Source organism: Drosophila kikkawai, chromosome 4, assembly GCF_030179895.1.
Source record: "Drosophila kikkawai strain 14028-0561.14 chromosome 4, DkikHiC1v2, whole genome shotgun sequence".
In the NCBI taxonomy this organism is placed as follows: domain Eukaryota; kingdom Metazoa; phylum Arthropoda; class Insecta; order Diptera; family Drosophilidae; genus Drosophila; species Drosophila kikkawai.
The window spans coordinates 1207929-1228122 of NC_091732.1; the positions used below are offsets into that span (position 1 = coordinate 1207929).

Below are 20194 nucleotides of genomic sequence, written 5' to 3' on the forward strand. Positions count from 1 at the left end.
ATCGGATAAGCTTCCAAGAAGTCTTATTACAGACATTTGATGGCACAACTTATTGATATTAAACTAATTTAAATTGGAATTCAAAAGCCTATGTAAAAATTATACTAATCGGATAAGCTTCCAAGAAGTCTTATTACAGACATTTGATGGCACAACTTATTGATATTAAACTGCTTTTATTGATTGGATTTTTATTGGATTTATTTCCTTCCAAATTTTGTTTTCTTAGTTCTCAGCATGTTTGAACACAGCTTTACACGTAAATAACTTACATTACAGGGGGCCCTGTCACGGAATTATGAAATTAAGGATATAAGGATGCTGTAGTTACCAGGCCCCCAAGGAACCAGTTGGACTGCGCCGGCAGCGCCCAAAGATCTGAGTTCAGCCGGATTTGAGTTCGAGACATCTCTTCCTTTAATCACGATCCCGATTTCGAGCCCGACCCCGATCTCGACTCGAACCCAAACCCAATCCACATTTAAATATGGATGCCGCTGATTTTTGGCAGCAGGCTCGTGCTCCGTTCGGCTTGCAAACAGCATTGCATCAGTACAACTCCAACCAGAGCACTTCCCATCCCCATCACATCATGCACTCGACCATAATCCCGCAGGAAGAAAACGATCTGTTGTCGGGCATTCATCCCCAAGACGGGACTGCTGCAGGAAGTGACTCCGAGCCCGGCCAGGATCCGCCGAAGAAGCCCGACACCAGCCATCATCATCACCATAGCTTGCAACAGCACATGCCACAAGCGGAACACCAGCAGTCCTATGGCGGCCAAAATCCAGCTCCCCAACTGAGCAACCATCACTTGCTATTCAATGCGGCTGCCGCTGCTGCGGCCGCGGCTCATCTGAAGTCCACTGCTGCCATGCAGAACAATCTATCGTCACCGCTGAGAGATCAGAAGCAGAACTATGGCTTGTGCGGGATCAAACCGAAGCTGGAGGTCGATTCCAAGCCAAGCCGACAGCAGTCCTTGAATGATTGCCATCAGCAGCTGACATATGCCGGCGATTTCTATGATGATAAAGGAACGGGGGCCACGGAAACACCGGCTAGTGTGGGCTCCACCATCGATGCAGAGTCGCAGTCGCAGCCGAGTGTGGCAATGGCAGGCAGAGGATGTCCTCAAGCGCAGCCAGAACTCGGCAGCAAAGCCACTCTGTCGCCAGGAGGGGAAGATTGCGGAGCAGCTGGTGCGGCCTCGGTCTGCGGTCCGGGATCAGAGTCTGGTCCGGCGACGATCATCAGCAGTAGTCACCAGCAGCAGTCGCCGCAGCATTCAACAACGCCCTCCGGCGGCAGTTCGACGCCTGAAATGAAATTTAACAAGGACAAAATGGCCAACGACATTCAGGTAATCTTCACCTAATGCTTTCCATATTTCTATTTACAAAAAAAAAATGTATAAACATATAAGACCTTGGCCGGACACATCCAAGCATAAGTTCAATCTGTATAATTTTCGTTACTGTTTTTAATTTTTTGCTTTCTTGCTAAGTTCCAACCACAGTATTAAATTGGTTCAGATCAGATTTAAACATCCAGCAAGCATTGCGGGAGACTCCAGAGTCTGGAATTCACGATATAGACTCATATGCTGTTCCAATGAACAAGGCAAGCTCACGTTTATTAAAAACGTCCTTGAAAATTGTTTCTTTCTTAAATTTCATGCGAAAAGTATAATGCGAACTTTTGACCACTGATATTTCGACAGGAATGTCCGGAGGGATACCTATATCGCTCGAAATGTTCTCTCTTCGGCCAAGTATGAGCTCTTTTTAGTGTTGTCTCTGAAAGTTTTGATCTAAACACCACGAAAACCACACAAATACTTATTAAGTACCTGAGACAACCCCTCTTTCCGCGCAGGGAAATTAAAAAGCTTTGTTGCAAAGGGGTAAATAAGTGCGTAAGCGCGCGCTCTTCGGGCTCGTTTTTAGCACAAAAAAATTGAGGGAAAGAGATTTTGTTGGCCACTGGGCTCTCTTTCCATTTTTTCGTTCGCTTAGAAAGAGAAAAAGGAAAGTGCAAGGGTAAATAGAATAAATTGAGGGGCAATAGGAAATGACTGAGGATGCAGGGGATTGTAGAAGTGGGAATAGCCATTGACAGAGCGAGAAAGCGCCACTTAATGAGCAGGGCGGAGAAGGCAGAGAGTCTTATCCTTCTTTTACTTTGCTGTACTTTTTCTTGAAGGGGTTACTTGCCGGGTTTCGTTTCTATTAACAATCGTTGCCTTCGTCCTCGTCTTCTGTGTGTGGGCTTGGGTGTTGCTGAGTATGCTGTATGCTGAGATGGAGTGGCATACAAAACCCCAAACGCCAGACGTAAGGCCTGCCGCTGTCGCAGCAAAAAAGAGAAAAGAGAGAGAGCTGAGCGCAAGATGTTTTATTTCTTTTCTGGAAGCTTTTTCTTGCCGCTTTTTACAACTTCTTCTTCAAGGAAAACAATAATAATACCGCGTAGAGAAAAGAGACGCCGAATTAGAAGCCCGACCCTCAGTGGGCAGCGGCGACGACGACGACGACGACGACGGCGACGACGCAGCAACAAACAGGATAGTTTTAAGAAGAACCCTTTTCATGAACGCAGTGTCCCGTTTGCTGATAATAAACGCACACCGGGGCACCGGCAGAAGTTCAAAGGACATCAGACCGTCAGGTTGTGTTCTCCTCGCTCGCGTTTTCTAAAAAATAACCAAAGCAAAGTTCTTCAAATAATGTGGTCGCGATGGCACGGGAATCCGTGAAAAATTAGTCGCAATCGCGTTCCAAAAATTATCAACCATCAATTGATATAAATATGTACCACGGTTACATCCTTGATATAACCATAAAATAAGAGGAGAAGCCCATCATGCGAGTTCGACGTCTCTAAAAAGTGCCGCGAGACTTGAGTTTTCAAGAATCCATCGTAGTCGTCGAAAATAATAATAAAAAACAAGAAAGGAAGCTAACTTCGGCACGCCGAAGTTTGTATACCCTTGCAGATTGGTTTTGATGTTTATTTTATAGATTTAAATGCTGAAAACACTCACAAAACAGAGTTTCATTACATTTTACCTATACTTATTATGTTTACAGTTTGACAGTTACAGTTTTACATTCTCAGCTTTATATATTTTATACATTTACCGATCGCTTCTATGGCAGCTATAAGATATAGTTGTCCGATTTTTATGAAATTTATACCAAAATTCTAGAATAATAAAAAAAACGTATATCTCAGAGTAAATAAAAATGCGTTGAAAAACAACGAAGCTATAATTTTATTTCTATTAATTTCTCGATCGTTCCTATGGCAGCTATATCATATAGTCGTCCGATTTTCATAAAATTTTTACCAAAATTCTGGAATAATATAAAATGGCTATATCTCAAAAATGATGCAAAAATATTGAAAAACAGCCAAGTTATAATTTTTTTTCTACAAATATATCGAACATTTGTATGGCAGCTATATGATATAGTCGTCCGATCCGGCCCGTTCCGACATATATAGCAGTGAGAGCATATAGAAGACTATATGCAAAGTTTCATTCAGATAGCTTTAAAACTGAGGGACTAGTTTGCGTAGAAACAGACAGACAGACAGACGGACAGACGGACAGACAGACAGACGGACAGACGGACAGACAGACAGACGGACAGACGGACATGGCTAGATCGACTCGGCTGTTGATGCTGATCAAGAATATATATACTTTATAGGGTCGGAAACGTCTCCTTCACTGCGTTGCAAACTTCTGACTGAAATTATAATACCCTGCAAGGGTATAAAAAAGATTAAATGTTCAAAATACAACAGTGTTGTATTCGTTCCGTTCCGCTTCGTTTTGTTTCGTTAAACGATCGGCTATTTCTCAAATAAAACGTTTATGGTTAATACAAAATGACACTTGACTGTGAAAAGGACCACGATGTAATTGTTCATGCTTAATTTTTAGCAAAGCAGAAAAGAAGTTACCAATTATTTGCGATGTTTTGTTTGTTATTTTTAATTAAAATAGGTCTAAGTCGAATTTCCGCCTTCAATCTGATATAGGGTTTAAAATCTCACAAACACATATATTTGCAAGGAAGATGTTTCGGCAACTCAATTATATTTATTTATTTGAACTTGTGAGGAAAAAGATAGAGCCTCCAAAGCATTCCGTTGTTTAAGCTCAAGAAACAAATTAAAATCATGTCCTAACATTGTCTAAGGGTCACGCAGACAACTTGCCGAAGGACACGGAATTTAATGTGGGCAAAAAAATATTCTAAAATGAAGTATACAACAGTATAGACTTTCGCCAATTAGAAGTCACCATTGCTACCTATTTCAATGCGATGTTTCAACAAGGAATATAAAAATATATAGAATTGCCAAGTCATTAGAAAACCAAAAAAATTTTATGACACTTTTTATAAAAAATAATACTATTATTTATTATCATGTTCATATGTGTTGTGCTGCCTTAACAACCCAAATATTCAATATATGTATAAGTAAAAGATCTTTAAAACCCTTTAAAGTCTGCGGTCTATTTAATAGATTTAAGTGTGGCATATGTACTAAATACATTACATTTTAACGCTGTGGTCACCCCCACGGCAAGGCCACATATTTAAACTTTTAAAGTTTTTTTTCTTATTATTTTCACTGGCTTTAGTAGTTTGACAGGATTACATTTACAGGACTGTAGACGTTGTTTCTTATCTATTAACCGTTCTAATGTGGAGCTAACAAACTTTTATTACGACACGATTAATATATGATATGTACAAATTTCCATTGGTTCTTTTTTCAGCTTCAGCTATCTCGGTCGAGCAGCGCTGCCGCGATCAGTGAACGCACCCTTGAAGAATGTTGGTCAACCCTGCAACGAGTGAGTTGGCATCTGTTCCGTTGTGTATAGTACTCTTCCCTCGTCAAAACACACATATTGCACACATATACAGCCACAGCCAGAGCACACTCATAAGCACACACGTGATAATAGTCAGTAAAACTTGGTTGTGAGTGGAACTGAAACTAGATCAGCAGCAGAGTCAGTCGAGATCCTCGCCTCTCTTTTTGCTGAGCTTGTTTTACTTTTAATTTAGCTTTTAGTTGTAAATTACTCTTAGTTTCCCTAATTTATGAAATGTATAAAACTCAGGCCAAACAAAAGAATATATTATATTTTCGTTAGAACGTGAGTCTTGTTTCTTATTTTATGATTACAATAAATATCTCTTATCCTTTTGTTTCTTTAACTGGAGAAAGCCGTGAGCGGAACTATCGTAACATGTTTGTAAATGCAAGCGATGAAAACAACAACGACATATATATGATATATGATATGTCAATCGATATATCTATACATTTCTAACCTATTTCTTAGCCTTTTTGATTATTTCTGGATAATTATATAAATATTCTCTTAGCAAGGTATCATTCAATCGCAATCGATCCGTATTCGAATTATTGAAAATAAATTTTGTCCCTGTGATTCGCTATTAAGTTTTTATTACCCGATTGGCGTAAACATATGAAAGTAGGTGTACTACTAGGCAACTGCTCCATAAATCAGATTCCTGAAGGAATTGTACATCAGAGAAAAACTCCTCGTTGACCCTCCACCGAATTTTTCTAAGCACAAAGTACTTATTTATCCATATTTCTATACTTCTACTCAAAGAAGGCAGGAACTTGTACCTAGCAATGCTTATACCCATTTGTTGTCCACCCCTACACATTTTTTTTTCAACCATTTTTATTTCACTATATCCCTCACCTCTCCACCACTCACCTCAGCGTGTGACTGAGAACGAAAAGAAGCGATGGTTACCGCCTTCTCTGCGCTACGCTACCCCTAAGATAGAGTGAAAGAAAGGACCGTCGTCCCCTGGACTTAAGTCCATCCCTTTTTTCAATTTCTGGTGCGTTAGGGGTCGGTATTTTTGCAGGGGGGGAAGTAATGGTACATAAACGTGTAATTGAAAAAAATAAAATAAAAATGAATACGGAATGAATTGAAGTTGAAAACTGAAACGCAACGTAAGTAAAACGAAAAATGCAACTTTATCTTGAATTTTTTCTGCTTCTCTCTATCCCTATGTCCGTCCCATCTTGTCGTTCTCTTTCTCTCTCCCCGTCATGTCTCTCTCTAATTTTCTCGCTCTTTCTCCCTCTCCTGTTGAGTCGACTGACTTTCTTTTGGAAGGAATTATTTATTAGGGAGGACAGTTTTTTACTATTTCAAACTTTTGGCCAAGTCAAAAAATACTGATATACCAATATTTTATTGAAATTTGTCGCGGAGGTCGTAATAATTTACGATATATTATTAGAATATTTAAAATAGGTTTAGCCTTAAATGAGATAATTTAACCGCGATATTATTGCCATCATATCGGGTATTTCGTTTCAATATTTTTCCCTATTCAGAATTTGCCATATTACAAAAAAAAAAAAAAATAATAATAGTTTGAGTTTTTATTTACTCAAACAATATGTTACCCAACAAATTATGACAGTTCACAAATTAAAAATAAATAGTAAGCAATGCACTATTTTCCTTATTGTTTACATTTCGATTTCTTAAATCGATTAATTAGTAGTTTTCTACTTGGTAAACACACTAGATCCCAATTTAAAAATGATCAATTTATTTAAAAATTCAAACACAAGTAATATATTTATAGCCTTTTTTTTCAAGTGTACTATCGGGTAAAAAAGAACAAAAACTGATTTCATCCTGGTTCTCTCTGGTTGGTTGGCGAGGAGCCCCGAAATCCGGTTATAGTGTTTGTTTCCAACTGGCAGTAGCGACGGTCATTCGGTTATTTGGCCGGGAGAAGAATGAAATTTTTTTAGACTTGCTTTGCTGTTTTATTTTTTCTGCACTTTCCCCTTGCACACTTTTAATCGCCGCATAAGCAAAAACGCAGACTTAAGAGGCCCAAAAGGCGGATGGTTATGTCCAGAATCAGCCAACAGCGAACGGCCAGCAGCCAGCAAATGGGATTTGTATATAAAAAAAAAACATTTCAGACAGCAGCATAGTGGGGCGTGTTTCTTCGACTACATGTCATATAATTATTCATTTATATATATATATATATATATATATATATATATGTATATTAATATATCACATTTTGTGAAGATAGTAACGTCAACAAATAAAAAAATTAAAATTACAAACTATATAAATTTTCGAATATTCCTATTCATTAATTTAAAATATTCATTTATTCAAAATATAAATCCATTTGATCGTACTATCGACTCTATAACGCAGTCTTAGTTTTAACTACAAATTACTATATAAAATGTAAATGATGGGGTTTATTGAGTTTTAATTTTCATAATATTGACAAAAACCATGCGGTCGGAAAGTCGACTTTGGCTTAATCCAGTAAAATTAAAAAATATGCGAATTGGGACGGAATATTCTAATGAAATAGCTTAAATTTTAAACTTTAACTTTAATGGTATTTTTTTATTATTAAATATTTTATAAATAATTTTATATTTGCTTAAAAAAACAGGTTTAACTCAATTTTATCTTTGCAATAACATTTATCCCAAAAAAGTAATATTTATTGAATGCGAAATGTTAACAAGATATATAAATATGTAATAATATATATATACATATATATATAAATATATAATAATATATATATAAAGCAATAAAGTAAATAAAGTAATCGGCGGATATGCAATATATGGGCATGTCCACCGATTACTTTATTTAAGTCCGAAAAAAGTATCTGCAGAAACACCTTTTCATTTACTCGGAAACATCCGAATTTTGGCTATGAAAATTGTGTGGCGTCGAGAGATACATAAGTAGGCAAGTTAGCTAATTGCTGTTATAAAGCTAAATTAACTTAAAGTAGACGTGGAGTAAATAGAGATAGTGTGGACGCTGGGCTATTATGACCCGATGAAGGCGGACAAAATAATCGAAATGTTCAATATATTCATTAATAAACAGCTGACTACACTAACTTTTCGTGACCCATTTTAATTGAATTCATTCTATATTTTATGTACTCCATAGCATAAACGTAGCAAATAGATAGCAAATGTTCAATGATTATTCGTTGGTGTTTCAAGCACGCTATTGCCTAATTGGGTTAGCAAATTTTAAGCAATCGATTCTTACCTTCCACATTATTGCGAGTCCACCGTCTCCGTTTTAGTTTCCGAACGAAAAAGTCGAAAGTGAGCTACCAAAACAGCCGACTGCAATAGAAAACCTTTTATATTGTTTATTTATATTCAATTAATGTCCGTAGGTGGGAGACTACAGCGGGCCAAATTCCATTAGGCCTCAGGCGGCAAAGCGCACAAAGCAAACGCACATTAGGAGATTGAAATTCGAGTCCGGACTTTTCAAAGTGAAAACTAGAACAACTCTCCAAAAAATATAATCTTAAATACTTTTAAAAGTTACGTTGTATAAAAAATCTATACAAACTAAAGGAAACTATTTTTGAGTAGTTCGATCCGTCTATATTAATTATTTGTGTACTACATACGGCTATGGTTTTGGTATTGACCCCAATATTTTTTTTTTTTTACGAAATCAGCAATACTGTGTGGTGACCTTGCACGCAAACAAGATCATTTATATAATGGTTTATATACATTTAATATAGTCCGATTTTTTTCGCTTTTATGCTGATAGTGTAACACTTGTAAGACATGCAAAGGTACACATTTTTAATCATAAATAAAACCCAAACAAAAAATTATACGGCAAAAAATGTTGAGTTGATAAACAAGTCTATAAATGCAAGCTTTAATATAAGGCGCGCGGGCAGTATTAATGGAGTTCTTGAGGCGTTGAGGTTGAGTGATTATTACTATTATTATTGTTGACAATCATCATACAAATCTTAACATTTTCTGTTTTCAGCTCTTCATGCACAAGAGCGCCATGCAACAGATCCAACAGCAGATACCACGCGTCGGTTTGGGTGGCGGCGGAACTGGGACATCTAATTTGGGTGGCAGCATTACGCCAGGCCTTGGGACGGACACCAAGCCACATCAGTGCCAGCAGTGCATGAAAAGCTTCTCCAGCAACCACCAGCTCGTCCAGCACATTCGTGTCCATACCGGCGAAAAGCCCTACAAGTGTTCCTACTGTGATCGTAGATTTAAGCAGTTGTCGCATGTCCAGCAGCATACACGTCTGCACACAGGTAAAGTACTGCCCCGCGAAATAACTTAATATCATTTAGAGTTATAGCTATATATATATTGACATATCCTCTCCTTTCTATTTCGGTTCGGCTTACGATTTTTATGTCAACCTCCCCTGCAGTACCATATGTCATCAACGTCTCATCATCGTGTCTTATTCGGCAATATTTTTCAAACACAATCTCTCGCGCTATCATTTTCTCTCTTTAAAAAAAGGCTTGATTAAAATGTAATGAATATCTGATGAATATTGCTGATGAAATGTTGGTGAAATTGTGAAAGTATATTAAAATCTATGAAATTATAGTAAAATCAAAAATATTATATTAAAAACAGTGAATTAAGAGTGTAGTCTATTAAATTTTAAGCGGAAGTTGAACCCAGTGAGAGAGTCATTTCGGACCCTACAAAGTATACATATATGTATATTCAGCATCAACAGCCGAGCCGATGTAGCCATGTCCGTCTGTCCATTCAGTCTCTCCGTCCGTCTGTCGGTCTGTCCGCTTCTACGCAAAATAGTCCCTCACTCTGAATGAAACTTTGCAGATACTCCTCTGATTGATTAAATGATTAAAAAAATGTTAGAAAAGAAATTATCGTCATCCACCTTTAGACAAACCCATTGTCTTTTTCTAGATTTTTTTTTATTTTATGAATATCGGTCGACTATACAGGAAAGATCAGTAGATGTAGAGAAAATTTAAAGCTGTATAGTGTAGTAGACAGCTAGCAGTTTTTTTCCTTTTTGTAAATGTAATAGTCAGCTAGGGGTGTCGGCTGCCCCCAAGGACTTCCTGGCTTGTGCTTACCAGGTTAGTGTAACGTAGAGTATACAGAGACTCGTTTCCGTGCACTTCTAGCATTGCTGTTTGCTAAACTCTTCAGATTGTCGTGGGTTATTCCCTTTTTAATCCCTTGCAGGGTATTGCAATTACAGTCAGAAGTTTGCAACGCAGTGAAGGAGTAAAGTATATATATTCTTGATCAGCATCAACCGCCGAGTCCATATAGCAATGTCCGTCTGTCCGTTTCAACGCAAACTAGTCCCTTCGTTTTCGATCTATCTAAGTACACCACAATAGGTTAATGTAATTAAAGTTGATATTACTTCATATTTTGTAGTGTATATCTTTATAATGTGTATTATATTAGGTATTTAAAATCTATTATATAGATATTTCAAACGATTTAAAAATAATGTTTTTGAACTATTTTCAAAACCGTATTATTTTGTTGTTTATACTTTGCTTTTTATTTCTTAAAAATTCTCCTCTACGAAAAAACCAAATAGTAATAAAACCAATTAATTTTACGAAAATCGGTCAATTCCTAATGACACAATTACAAACTGCAAGGGCATACAATCTTCGGCATGCCAAAGATAGATTTCTTTCTTGTTTTAATTACCCCAGCTTTGTGGAAAAATGCTCTTGGGTTTAGGACTCCTCTTCTTGATTAATTAAAAACTACGACGGCTGGCCACTTCCCTAGATTCAAATGTCAATTTCTCCGTGTTTATCCCGGGGTCTCATCTTTTTCCTTCTTCTATTTCTTATAATTTTGTCGCCATTCTCATTTGCCTTTTTATAATACATATATATGTTGGTATGTATATATATTATAATATACCCTTGCAGGGTATTATAAAATTAGTCGGAAGTTTGCAACGCACTGAAGGAGAAACTGAAGTTTCGACCCTTTAAAGTATATATGATGCTGATCAGCACCAACATCCGAATCGATCTAGCCATTTCCGTGTGTTCTTCGGACCGTTTCTGCACAAACTAGTATCTCAGTCTTCGATCTATCTAAGTAAAACTTTAGAAATTGTCTTCTGAGTAGTGCCACTATTACATATATAAGTGGGAAAGGGATTGGACGGATTTTTCATATAGCTACTATCGGAACGATTAAAAAAAAATGTAGAAAAAAACACTTTGCCAGTTTTTAACAAATTTTCATATTTTTATATATGGTCAATAATTATGGTTATTAACGGTAAATAAAGATATAAATATACATTTTGGCATTACTTTGTTTTTTTCGGCTTATATGTAAATATTATTTGTATTACATTAAATATTTAAAATTTACTATATAGTAATTTTATACCATTTAAAAATAATGTTTCTTAAATTGTATCAAAAACAAAATATTATTATATACTTTATATTATTTTATCATATACTTTATATGTTATATACTTTATATGTATCCTGTTAGTTTAAAATAGATTCTTAATTATCCGATTTAAGCTGCAAGGGTATACATCTTAGGCGTGCAAAGTAATCTTCCTTTCAGATTTTTTTTTTTTTAATTTTTTTTTTTTTTTTTACATTTGCACGTTTCTATTTTTGCATTCACAGCTGGCAAAGAAAATGCCAATGACGAAGATAATTAAATAACCTTTTGGAGTGCTTTCCGCGGGTTCGTGGCGGTTGCCTTTACGATTCTTCACTTTGGGTTCCTGATGAAAGGGATGAAAGGATGATGGGATATGAGAAATTATTCAACGTCATTAGCTGCATTCAATGTAATTTAACTCCCTATCCGGATTCGAGCTTTTATTCACACCTGATTGCAGTTTCAACAATTGCTATTTACTTATTTTTTCCTTTATGTTTTCATACAGAGGGTATTATGATTTTACGAAGAGTTTGCAACGCAGTGAAGGAGATATTGTGACCTAACAAAAAATATATTTGATATAAGTTTTAATTTTTGTTTTAACTCGAGTAACAGCTGCCAAGAGTAATAACTCCAATATACCAATAGGTATAACTTCAAGGGTACATGAACTTCGGCTTGCCGAAGTTAACATCTTTTTTTTCTTTCTTTTCTTCCTTTTTGAAATCAAGACTAAACAAGAAATCAAATACACTTTAATTGAAAACCAGTTTGCATGCTTTACTTTTTTCGTGGACGGCAGGGGGTTACGTTACCCTTACCAGGTTACCCTTTTCGCTTTGCAAAGAAAGTGTTGAATCTGGTAATTATACTTAACTGCGCGATGTCTCGGCGGCGCCCGGTTTTATTAAACGGTACACCGGAACAAAAGTTAAATAGTTGAAAGAAATCTAAATATGTATAGTTTTGCTCCCACACTTTCTATATATATTGCCAAAGAAATGTCAAATTACGACAAACTGTCTAGATGATAAGTACAAGACTGCTGCTGTTGAAAGTCTTATTGAGAGGCTTTGTTAATATTCCCTTTCAGTGTAGCTACCGTTGTGGTGTGGATAAATGGTTAGCAAAAGCCCATTAAGCGGAGCAACGCTGCATCGCTGCCCACACTTTATTTTTCAGGGCCCTTAACAGGAACGACAGGTCAAATGAAGTGGTGTTTAGGCGGTCTAACTACGTGACTTCCAAGGTGCGAAACAGCAGATAGTCTAAAATAGCTTGTGGGTTGAGTATCGGTCTGTGCTGATGAGACTCCTGAGACCTCAGCATTTACGTCTACACGGCTGCACTTTGTGACTATTTATTTGTATTTAATGTTACCTACTTAGATTGTAAAGTGACTCTAAGTAGCTTAAAATCTCAGGTCCTTCTGGTGCACCAGCCACTTGCCCTTCTTATTTAATTTCTCAGCGCGTTCAAATGAAATTAATTTAGCTTTAACAGTCTAGGATGCTCCAACGTGACCAAAAGAAATAAGTCCCCGTTGGCAAGGGGAACTTGCTTCGTTTCATTCACTTTAATTAAGAATTTAGTCAATCAGTCAATAAATAATGCCCCTTATGTATTTAGAAAGACAAGCTCGATTTTTGTTATAAATAAATAGAAATGACTTATTATTAATTATATTCCTCTAGGAGAAAGACCCTACAAATGCCATTTGCCTGACTGCGGTCGCGCGTTTATCCAGCTTTCAAACCTTCAGCAACATCTGCGCAACCATGACGCTCAAGTGGAAAGGGCAAAAAATCGTCCATTTCATTGCAATATATGTGGCAAAGGATTCGCCACGGAATCCAGCCTGCGCACGCATACATCAAAAGTGAGTAGACGTCGTCGTCGTAACCTAGTAAATTTCATTTTTTCATTGCCTATTTCTATTACATCCTTTACCCTGCCCGACCCTGATCGTGTCCCCTCGACTCATCGTCGCAAATTTCCGCACAGGAGCTACAGCTGCATCTTGGTGTCTTGCAGCAGCATGCGGCACTCATTGGCGGTCCCAATGCTACCTCCTGTCCCGTTTGCCACAAGCTCTTCCTGGGCACGGAAGCCCTGGTGGATCACATGAAGCTCGTTCACAAAGATAAAAGCCCGCCACCCAGTGGATCAGGTAAAATTTTGCAATATCTTTGTCCTATGTAAATACAATAGGAGCATGCCATCGGCGTAAAGCTTTATCTGCTGAAGCAAAATCAGTCTGTATTCAATGCGACATTTTAATTACTGACTATTTATATAAAAAAAACTACTACAACAAATAATAAAAACAAGAATGGAAGGTAACTTCGGCACGCCGAAGTCTTTATACCCATGCAGTTTTCAATTGTATGATTAACCATCGATCGAAAACTAACAGGAGATACAAAAAAAAAAATTTATACATAGCATAATATTATTATTAGCATTTCAAAAACATTATTTTAAAATCGTATAAATAACAATATTTCAGATTTGAAATATTAAATAGAATTTAAATTATTTTTAACTTTAAACTATATTTACCAATTTCACAGATTACAGTTTCACTGTTACAGCTTTACATATTTCTCTACATACATCTAACGATCATTCCTATGATATAGTTGTCCGATTTTCATAAAACTAAAAGTGAAAGTCTGGAAAAATAAAAAATGATCTTATTGCCGAACCTACATTAACAGTGGAGTGATCTAGCCATGTCCATCTATCATTCCGCTCGTTAGATTTTCATAAAATAAAAACCTAAATTCTGAACAAGTAAAAAAACCATATATTGTATTATTATTGAATTTAATTTTTTTTTTTATTCATTTTCAGATTAAAAACAAGAAAGGAAGCTAACTTCGGCACGTCGAAGTTTGTATACCCTTGCAGATATTATTTCATTACATTTTACCTATATTATTATGTTTACAGTTTGACAGTTACAGTTTTGCATTCTTAGCTTTACATTTTCTCTACATCTACCGATCGGTTTATATGGCAGCTATATGATATAGTTGTCCGATTTTTATGAAATTTATACCAAAATTCTAGAATAATAAAACAAGCTTATATCCCGGAGTAGATGAAAAAACGTTGAAAAACAACGAAGTTATAGTATTTTTCCTATTAATTTCCCGATCGTTCCTATGGCAGCTATATGATATAGTCGTCCGATTTTCATAAAATTTTTACCAAAATTCTGTAATAATATAAAATGGCTATATCATGATGATGCAAAAATGTTGAAAAACAGCCAAGTTATAATTTTTTTTCTAAAAATTTATTGAACATTTGTATGGCAGCTATATGATATAGTCGTCCTATCCGGCCCATTCCGACATATATAGCAGTGAGAGTATATAGAAGACTATATGCAAAGTTTCATTCAGATAGCTTTAAAACTGAGGGACTAGTTTGCGTAGAAACGGACAGACGGACGGACGGACGGACGGATAAAAAAAAAAACATTTCGTAAGGTAGATGAATATACATATGAGCAATTCTCTGAAATCGAATATGTTAAAGAAAAAAAAACATGTGCTTTTTTATATTTTTTAGAATTTGAAACGTGTGTCACTTTTTTCGAAAATTGAATTTTAAATTGAATTTTAATCCCTGTTGCACTTAATATGCCAATATGACATTTTTGTCACCGTACTTTTTAGGTTGCTTTTTACTTTTTAGATAAATTAGAACATGTGTATAGCAAATCACAAAGCATATTTCCTCTATTTTAAAATTTTGGTATCAAAACAAAACATGCTCATACTATACCCTTAATATAATTTTAAGCCTGGTACTAACATAAGATCAATTTTCTGAAAGAAGCTAACTTCATTTAAAACAAAACGATCGAAGGGAATAAGAAGAACTTTCAATAACTATGCATTTCTGGATTCATTGTCGAAATATTCACGCATGCAGAAACCTTTAAATTAGTTTTGATACCTACTAAAGCATAGAAATTTTATAATTACAAAAACATGATGTATCGCGATACTTAGCTGATTTTTGACGTTGATTTAGAGAACTCTTTAGCCACCCTGGCCTTTTAGCCAGTAAGTGGATATTTCATTCGATAATTGACTGAAAACATTGTACAGTGAGTCACAAAAGTATTCGTTGCAAAGGAGGTCTTGAGGAAAATGTCAACTTTCACTAGCTAAAAGCTTCAAAATGTGAAAAAATGGATTACTATCCCAAAGATGTATATTTTGTTTAGCATATGACAAAAAAAAACTTAGAGAAAACTTTTTCAAAAACAAGCTACAGACAAATATATAAAACTAAATCGATTTTTATGCTCACAAAAGTATTCGTTTCTGAGATTTTTTTAAAATTATTTTTTCTTTTTTTCATGGGTTAGTGCAATTTTTTTCAGTATTCTGGTTGGGAATACATTTTAAAATTTAATTCATGGAAAAACACAACATTTAAGCGTCATTGTGGGTCGTAATCAATTACAAAATGCCGAATAGTACGGAGTCAAAACATTTTCCAGAAGAAAATTACTTTACACCTACACAATGAGGGTTGATCCTTAAAATATATTTCTGGTATGTTTGATAATAGTCCTCTTACCATAATAAGCGTGGTTTTTCTACTGAAATCAAGAAATTTCCTGGAAAATAAGCCGCGTTTTGGCCGAATATAGTAATTGAAAATCAGAGAAGATAGAACAATTCTTTAAAAAAATCAGGAAAGGCATACATTTATAGGCTGCAAAAATTAACACCGCCATGACCACATCCTAAGGAACAAATGTATCCACTTAAACTATCGGAACAGTTCCTAGAAGCCATGATGAGGATGGTAGAAGCCCTAAAATAAAATCCTTGTTTTCACCTATCAATATGCCGAAGCTATTTTCTTTGATATAGCGTTTTGGAACCAAATTTTAGAGTATTCAGGGCAAGTAATATTAAGTAAAAAAGGTTTTCAATGTTTAGGGATCGGATTAAGAAGGGATAGTTTGCCGCAAGCCCGGTAAAGCCCTCAAGTTTAAAAATGATACAGCAACAGTAAAGCACGTCAGAGTTTCTGTTCTAGTTTAGGGTGTCTGTCTGCCCCAGGAGTTGGAAATATGTTTTTTTTTAGACAGGATAATAATTGCTGATATATATTTAAATATATTAAGGTGTATTTTACACTCTAGTGGCACCCTAATGTGTTCAGAACCCGACAAGTTCAATTTCCACCAGTACAATAGCGCCGAACAAACGACTTTTAAAATCAAGATGTGGGTGTTGTACTATTGAAACCAGACTAAAACTCCTTCACAGAGCCCAGACGTTAGCCCTACTGAAAATCTATGACACCATCTTAAGCTAAAATTCCAGGAACAGCGGATTTTTGCCGAAAAAGGAACTTAAAGATATAATGTGGAAGAAATAGTCGAATATATCCTGAAAGAGGTGCCCAAAATGGGTAAAGCCAATGCAAGGACGATTATAAGCTATTAAATAAAGCAAAGGATTGCACATAAGATATAACACAATAAAAAAATAATAAATATTTAATGGCGAAACAAAAAAACGAATACTTTTGTGACATGAAATTTTGTAGTTCAAATGAATTTCTTAGAAAAAAACAGCAATGAAGCTAGTTTTTTAACAACTTTTTGTTGTTTTCCTATTGTTTAATATCTGAGCAACATAAAATAAAAACTAAAGTTATCATTTTGATACTTAATCATTAAAAAAATAACATAATTATTCGTCGGGAACCTTGCAACCTGTATAAGCTGTTTTCAGTTGCCGAAATTTTCAATCATTCAGTCGTCAAGGGAATACGCAGATTATTTTTTCCTAATTTTCACACTGGTTCCCGAGCGAAACTAGAAATTTCTCTCGAAACTTTTCGAAAGCAAATTTTCCTTATGTTAATATCAGGATTTAGTCAAAAGTTACGTATATATATGTATTCTTGATCACCATCAACAGCCGAGTCGATCTAGCCATGTCTGTCTATGCTATGCATAAATATACAACTTTTATATATTTCCTTTTATTATACCCTTGCAGGGTATTATAATTTCAGTCAAATTTGTCGAAAACCGGAGCAGCTAAAAACGAAATCGTACGATTACGGCCAAAACGAAATCAAAAACATTTTACGATTACCGAAGCAGGCCTGATTGTGTTTGCTCGAGTTCGCATTCAAATATTTCAAAATTTGTTTTAGAACAAATGAAGCCTTTCTTAAAGTAACTATAATAAAAAAAAATTGGTTGAGAAATTATCCATATGTTGAAAACCTGTAAATTTTGGAATTTTTTCTATAAATTTTTCAATTGATCCTATTACAGACTTTTTAAATAGTCGTCCGACCCGATGTGTTCTCCGACATATATACTATTGAGAATAATTGAGAATAATCAGACGACAGAAACGAACGGACAGAAAATATCATGATACAATTATACAAAGTAGTCCCGTCGGAAAAATAAGCCCTTTTTCGGCTTATCAAAGTGTGTGTGAGACGGGTATAGCCTAAAAGATTGAATGAAATGTCTCAATGAACAAGCACGAGCTGTCAAAATATCATAAAAAATATATAATATGCTGCAAGGGTACAAAAATATACAACAAAGTAGACATAGAATACAATTTTTTTGATCGACTCTGGCTGCCTCAAAATTATAAATAAAATATTTTAGATGAATGAACATTTTTTTTGGAAGCAGAGAAGTTGCACCCATATGTAATGTATTTCATTCCTGTGATATTTCTACTCCCTAGCCGTAAATCAATTCAGTGATCTCAATCAGACGGCAACGACGGGAAGCGGGAATGGAACTGGAACTGGAGTTAGCAGCGGGGAACCGCAGTGCGCAGCATCTGAATCAACCTGTGTCCAAGCTTCCAGTGGCTCCAACCTAATAGATAGCTACCTGGGCAAGCGGAGAACAGCCAACCACCCGTGTCCAGTGTGTGGCAAGCATTATGTCAATGAGGGGTCCTTAAGAAAACACTTAGCCTGTCACGCGGAGACCTCTCAGCTGGCCAACACCCTGCGAATGTGGCCCTGCAGCGTTTGTCAAGCGGTCTTTACCCATGAAAACGGTACAAACACTTGGAGGGATGATGCGTATAAAGAATAATAAATAATATTTTTTTTCAGGGCTACTAACCCACATGGAATCGATGCGTATGGATCCGAAGCATCAGTTTGCGGCTCAATATGTCTTGGTAAGTGTTCGGATAAAAACGCATTTAGGCGTTTCTAAAAAATGTATTTATTTTAGTCTCGAGCAGCGGCTGAACAGCGCGAGCGTGACTCTATCTTAGCGGCAACCCTGGCGGCCAGCAGCGGCTCCGGCGGAACTGCCGCAAGATTGGGTATTAGCGGAGGAGTAGACCCATCCCGAAACCTATTGCCGATAGTTGGCGGCGCCTCCCGCCACTCAGATGGTTCCAATTCAAAGTGCCCATCGCCATCGGTCAATTCCGAATGCTCCTCAACAGGACGCCTCTCATCCTCCACAGCCTCTGATCAAGATCAGGATCATGATCAGAGTGAGAATGAGAATTGTCTGAACAATAATAACTCTAACTCAAATTTAAACAAAATGACTGAGCTGCGACGATTGCCCAGTGCCAATCATGGCCAATATGGACACATCGACTCCATGGACACTGAAATGCATGTGGCCAATAGGATGTCCCTAATGGCGGCAGCGGCAGCCGCCGTGGCGGCTTCAAGACCACAGCAAGAGGGAGGAAACGTCGATAGTGCCGCTGTCGTGCCCAGTGCAGCGGTCCAGGCCGCCGTTGTCAACCTTGCGGCGGCCATGAGAATGAACACATCTAGCAATGGCACAGCGGGAGGATATCAGCAGCAACATGTAAGTAGTGATGACTACAGAGGATGTGAATTCATAATTAATCTTCAATGTTTTGTCGCTAGTGTGGTGAACACCTTTCTCAGGCACACCATCCACACCCACATTCACACCATGCACACACACATCCCCAACCCCCGCATCATCATCAACAGCATCAGCAACAGCAGCAGCATCCAGGAGCGCAGCAGCCACAATTGTCCCATTTGCTGGGGCAATCGCATCCTGGCAACACCAACTCCTCCCGATCCCAACGATCGCCAAATATCAATGTGCCAAGTCTGCAAAACGAATCCTCGCCTACCACAATGAACGTTCATATGATGCGCGGTTCTCTGGAACTTCAGGATGGCGCCCCCCACTTGGGCTCCTTGCACCCCATAGATGTTCTTCAGCAGCAACACCATCATCAGCAGACGTCCAACTATTCGCAGCATGCCGTGGCACCCACCAGCAGTAGCAGTCATCCACATTCGCATGCACATCACACCGCGTCTCATCACCTGCATCCGGATCCGGAGACGGCGTTGCGGATTCATCAGGCGGAGGCGATTCTGCGATCGCACACGGAGGCGGCCTTTCGGCTGGCCACCGGCGCGGCGGGAGTGAAAAGCGAGTCGGAACAGCATCTCAATGGGAGCAATAATGCCAGTAGCAGATTCCTTACGCATCAAACGGATCACCATGAACTGCCCTCCAGTTCCTGAAGCTAAATCGATGCCAAGAACCGTGAGGAAAAAGTGGCAAGAACAGAACAGAAACAGACCAGAGAATAGACGATATAGTAGATTTAGGAACAGACAACAAAAGCAGAGAAAAGCAACAGATAAAAGACAACAAAAAACAAAACTGAAAAATGATGGAGAACAGAATCAAGTACAACGATTTCGCAGTTGAAAACATTTAGCATTAAATAAAATTAAAAACTAAATATAAATACGAACGCATAAGGATCTGTATGGTAAACATTTATTTCAAACTAAAGAAAATAAAAGG

The 20194-nt window shown here is 37.0% G+C and overlaps 1 protein-coding gene across 6 annotated transcripts; it reads left to right on the plus strand.

The window, feature by feature from the left end:
• Positions 1–472: 472 nt before the first annotated feature.
• Positions 473–20081, plus strand: dati (zinc finger protein datilografo). Of its 6 annotated transcripts, none has more exons than XM_041776687.2 (9): positions 473–1366; positions 4805–4882; positions 8912–9200; positions 13026–13210; positions 13336–13501; positions 18096–18419; positions 18478–18545; positions 18602–19201; positions 19264–20081. In XM_041776687.2, exons 1-9 carry the CDS (start codon positions 488–490, stop codon positions 19903–19905), a joined length of 3231 nt encoding a protein of 1076 aa, XP_041632621.1. In that variant the 5' UTR covers positions 473–487; the 3' UTR covers positions 19906–20081. The 6 variants fall into 6 exon arrangements, with proteins under 6 accessions (XP_041632621.1, XP_070143776.1, XP_017031481.1 ...); XM_070287675.1 differs by having other exon boundaries at positions 13366–13501; XM_017175992.3 differs by lacking the exon at positions 473–1366 and adding an exon at positions 3889–3933.
• The last annotated feature ends 113 nt before the right edge of the window (positions 20082–20194 follow it).